The 5,296-nt window shown below is 39.9% G+C and overlaps 1 protein-coding gene across 1 annotated transcript in view; it reads right to left on the bottom strand.

Annotated features, from left to right (window-relative positions):
• Positions 1-2,785, bottom strand: part of kif5aa (kinesin family member 5A, a) — a 20,663-nt gene extending 17,878 nt beyond the window's left edge. Inside the window, exon 1 of the mRNA XM_035655860.1 lies at positions 2,175-2,785. Within this exon, the coding sequence (XP_035511753.1) occupies positions 2,175-2,303 (129 nt within the window). The 5' untranslated portion in view covers positions 2,304-2,785. The remainder of the gene's footprint in view (positions 1-2,174) is intronic.
• Positions 2,786-5,296: the final 2,511 nt, after the last annotated feature.

Genomic DNA, 5,296 nt, shown 5'->3' with positions numbered 1-5,296 from the left:
ACATTTATTTAGGGCCACTTTTCATTAAATGCACAGTAATGTATTTATTTCAAAATGTGGCCCCTAAAATAAATCATTCTTTCAAAATACAACCAACCATTGTATGACACACAGTCTGGTGACTCAGCCCTGACAAGCCTCACTGCAGAAACCAGGCCATTAAACCCCTGAATGTCACCGTCCCACCTGATACAGCGGCCACAATGCAACACAATAACGTGAGCTGCCAGAACAGCCGTATTAAATGTCATTAACAAATTGACTCATCTGCAAGCCGCCCCATGACAGAGTGATTTACCAGAGAGAGACATTCAGTCCCTAGAGGACGGAGGGAGGGACAGAGGACGCACAGAAAGAGACATAAAAATGGAGATTGATGAGCAAAGGAGAGACAAGGGAGAGAGCCAACGAGGCACAAAACAGAGAAAGAAGAAAGAAAAAACAGAGCGAGACAGAAAGAAAGACAGACAGGCAGACTGATGGAGCCAGAGACAAGAGAAAGCAGGTCAGTCAGTGATGCATGAGCTCACTGGATGATTATTGATCCTCTCTGTAGGCAATTAGAGAGATCAGTTTCTGACTCTAGTGTCCATCGTCATGCTGAGAGGAGAGAGGAAGGTCAGGTCAAGATTACTGCTGGAGAAAGTTTCAACATGGTTCCTCCCTCTACACACCAGATATTAACCAAAGCTAACTATTCTTCCCCTTTTAATTATCCACGTAGTCTTCATGTTTCTTTAAACATCTAAAGAGGGGGAAAAAGCTACATACGTGAACAAACATTTATAGTGCGCATGCGCGAAAGCTGCATGCTGCCTGTTACGTTGGTTGTACATATATATATATATATATTTAGATTGTGTTCTTAATAGATGTTGCTTGTATATTATATGTTGTTTGTATATCTGGAGTTTGTAACAAAAATAATTTCCCCCTGGGATTATTAAAGTATTTCTGATTCTGATTCTGAAAAATGCAACTGGAATTGATAACATTTTGTTACAATGCTGGGGAGCCACAGTTCATAATGGATACTATAGTTAATAGTATTAAATAATTCAATGAAACAGAATTAAAAGCATTTGGCCTTTCATTTGGCCTTTACAATGGAGGTAGCTGATTTTGGCTTCCAGTAATGAGAACAATTCAAATTAATTTATCTAAATTTCAAATGTAAATATGAACCACAAAGTAACAGTCAAGTCACTAGTCTTGAAATGGTAAAAATATATAACTGTATTTTATCAAATCAAGTAATAAAAGTCTAAAAATTTAGTGAATAAGTCAAACTGCGGCACTCTAAATTCAGAACAACGGTTCCTGTATTATAAACTGACGCTGGAGAAAGCTACACAGAAACGTTTTTTTATGATTCAGTTAATGAAGAAAAATGCAATAAGATGTCAATGTTTTGCAGCCTTTGGATATATCCAGCTATTACATATTACTAGCATTACAATTGGTGTTTCAATCCTTATAAAACCACACCAACAACGAATCTTCAGAGTAAACAAGATATGCAGCATCATCAGATTTTGGTCTAGCCCACTCATTAGCCCCAAGATCTCCAAACTACTACAAAGACCAGACTTCACCTCTGCACCATATTATCTGCTGCTGGCACCTGCTGAGTAATGAACCCACCCTACATGGCAGCCTCAGGGAGAGGTTAATTAGGCACCCAGAGTGAATGAAAGAACCCATCAATATAAGTGTGGAAAACACTTTACATTCATCTATTTATTAACAAGAGGGTTGTATTTGATTTATGCTATGAATCATCAGGATTACTCATATACTGACTGATATAGACTATAGAAAAATACAGTTTAAAATATGTAGTCCTAATCTTAGCATCTCTATCTTCTATCTAAGTTTAATTACTATAAGGTTTTAGGCTGCCTGTGTTTCATTCATAGGCCACACAGGGAAGACCTTACTGAGTGGATGCGAGGCCAGTTTGCGCACTTTGACAACATTACACGCATTTGTGTTTAGTCGTGTTAAGGGAAAGGCAGACTGAGGCGGAAAGGTGCGATGTTTCCCTGCGCTGCACCAATGATCATCCTTCCTGTTTTCCTGTTTATCCACAACCCAAACAGAGGGTTTGGGTCGAGCGGATGATTTATTGATGAAGGGCCTAGATGCACAACAAAGCGCCTCCCTTTACTCACCCCGACGACGACAGTGTCGTCTCCTTGGAATTTGGGGATAAACTGGTCCCCGCGTACAATCTCCGACTGGTTGAGAGGGCGAAAGCGACACAGCACTTTTATATTGCACTCCGCTGGGACATCGGCCATTGCGCAGATTCAAGGAGGAGGACGGATGCTGCTTTCTTGCTGCTCAAAGGGAAGATGCTGCTGAGGCTGGAGGCGAGCAGGGGGCCTGATCTGACCGTCAAAATAAACGACGCGGGGTGCGCAGTGACTCCGTCCTTCCTTCGTCGAGAGGACTGTATGGACGGTGGAGAGGTTGCACGGTTTTATCCTGACAAGCTGAGACTGGCTGCTATTTATGTATGCGCAGCTGGATGGTGTTTCCTTGTCGCAGTAAGGCGGACTAAATTAGATGTCAAACCGCAAAACGATCCCCTACATCATTAAAACAACCGACTGTGATGTTGCTCGATTTCCCCTGTTTGCTTTATTTGACGCCGTCTGTCTCTCTTGTGTGTTTTCTGTTCTCCTGTTCGGGTGCGGCGGTGGATGCGCGTCTGGCCGGTTGAAGGTGAGATGCTGCTGGAAGGGCAGTGAGGTAAAGCTGCTGATGATCGGCCAGCTCCGGTCGCCACAGCGCCCTCTATCGGCGGGTAAAGGAAGGGCGTGGTCTGCATCCGTCTCTTTAAAGTGGTACCCACAGCTCAGCATCCTCACAGGCGGGCGGAAACCAGAGGCCCACGCTGCAGCGTCACATCCGGACATAGCCATGAAGGCTAACAGCATTACTTTCTGTAAAGCAGCTGCCAGACCCACTGATGCAGTGACTAATCATCACAGCCATATTTTGGCCCCTCTCCGATGGCTGACTGTATTTCTTGGAAGGTATAAGAAACCATTATGGGAAGGCAGAGGAGATTATCGATTCAAAGATGAGTTTAGGCCTCACCTTGATGGAGCATTATAGTGTCATATGAGCCCAGGATGATGCAGCACAATGTCACAACTGAAAAAACATTACTTCTCATACAAGTATTACCTACACCAAGGCTGCACAATCCCATACATTTGTTTATTAATAGTAAATGCTTGGAAAAATTCTGGTTATTTATCTGCATCAAAATACACAAATGGACTAGACTATTAATCTAGGACATAATCTTAATCTTATTGCCAATTAAATCTAATCTTGAAATGTTTTTAAGATAGGATAATTATAGATAAACTGAGAAAAACAAACATAACTGCTTTCACTAAAGTAATAAACTGGGATTTGACAACAACAACATATAGACCTCTTACACACCTGCAACGGGATGTAAATGTTTCAGTAAACTGTTGTTCTCTTCTTTAAAATCTTTAACTTTACAGAAACTTAACCAGGGTGCAGGTATGGGACTTCTTTTATAAGATGTCAAACACATATCTTGATATTTTATGTCATAGTAGGCAACAATATCATGCCCATGTTCAATATAGTCCTGAAAGTGTGTGAAAGTTACCATTCCCCATACCTACAAACTGCATCACGATGTTCCTCACATCCTCCTCAGAAGATAAATCAACACAAAGGTACATTTTCTGTAAATAGTTTAATATTAAATAAAAAAAGACTCCCATATAAAAAAGAAAGCTACTGTCCACAATTTAATCGTCTTTTTAAACATAAGTATTGAAAGCAAGGGGTAGAATGAGAAAAATACTTAATTACAATTCCCAGAAAAATTCACAATTCATTGTTTTCTCTCGTCTCTTTCTCTAACAATATAAAATCAAAATAAAACACATTAACTGTACATATGTACAAATCTCCAAGTGTAGAAATTGCATAATCTGCTTTCTTTTTCACTTTTCTTTATTCTTTTTTTTTAAATTTTTAATTTTTAAATACAGCTAGAGATGCCAGTACTCTTGGGGCGGGGCAGTGTGTGGAGGAGAGCTCAAACAGTGATATGAGAAGACAGAGGGAGGATATTACTCCAAATCCACAGTAACACACGGACTCAACAGATCCACGTAAGACATTATTGCTCTCTGCACTTAAGTTTTCCAGCCATTCGTTCAACCAATCAAAGGACATATTGTTCTGTACTTTGTGTAGACCTGGGATTCCTGCAAATGTTCCGTTACATAATTCAATACTTTTTCCCAGACACTTATCTCATGGCTGGGAGGTGAATGTTTTGGTGGCTGTCAGGTGAACAGATATTACAGTCTCCATCACACCACAGCTACACATAATTCTTCACAGCAACAAATGACACAGCATTTGAAATGTTTTTCAGATGTTTTTCTGAATTGTTTCAGATCTGCTGTGGACCTTGCAAACATCAAAAACTGGATGTTATCAGGTTCACTTAATTTTCCTGATCTGTCGGGGGAACCCTGACGTGTTATGACATGACTCAAAGTGTTGCACAAAAGAACTTCATTTTCAAATGAATGTTTTCTCAGTTCATTAAGTTATTAGTGAAGTACAAACCATTAAAAGAACATCTCACAGGACATGTGAAATAAAAAAAGAGAAGTTATTTTCTTAGAGTGTGAAGAAACCTGATACGGTAAAAAGCACATTATTTCCTTGGCTTGTCCCATATAAAGGTTATTTTATACTGTGAATGAAAAACAAAAAAAAAAAACCTCTAGCCTGTTCCTTCTTATATTCTCTTTCAGCACCTCTGAAAACCTTTTAGAACGTTTCGTTGAAATACAACCACTGTGTGTCTCTGCAAAGAGCCCTTTATCTTACAAACAGACAGGGTCTCGTTTACTAAAATGAAAATAAATTCAACTAACGGTCGGACAGTGAGGGGCTCAGCTATAGCACTGTTGTCCAACACACACTCAGACACATAAAAAGACACACACATCCACACACGTACAGACAAACTTTCAACAGAGAGCATCGTTCAAGTAGATGGGCTTTATCCTGACTCACAGTTACACACTGATGAGAAGAAAACAGTACTCATTTGTTTTTTTTTGTGTTTTCTCATTGATATAATTCTAACACCAACCATGATTAACAGATCTCTGATCACAATGTCAAGCAACCATTATTTTTGTGAACTAGACCTAAGAGAAGACCTAAGTGAAAAAGTATCCACACAATTTCTCTTCAAATCCCCCCCCCCCCC

This window comes from Morone saxatilis, unplaced genomic scaffold, assembly GCF_004916995.1.
Source record: "Morone saxatilis isolate NCDOM2014 unplaced genomic scaffold, NCSU_SB_2.0 Contig15, whole genome shotgun sequence".
Taxonomy (NCBI): Eukaryota; Metazoa; Chordata; class Actinopteri; family Moronidae; genus Morone; species Morone saxatilis.
This window is presented reverse-complemented; position numbering and strand designations above follow the sequence as displayed.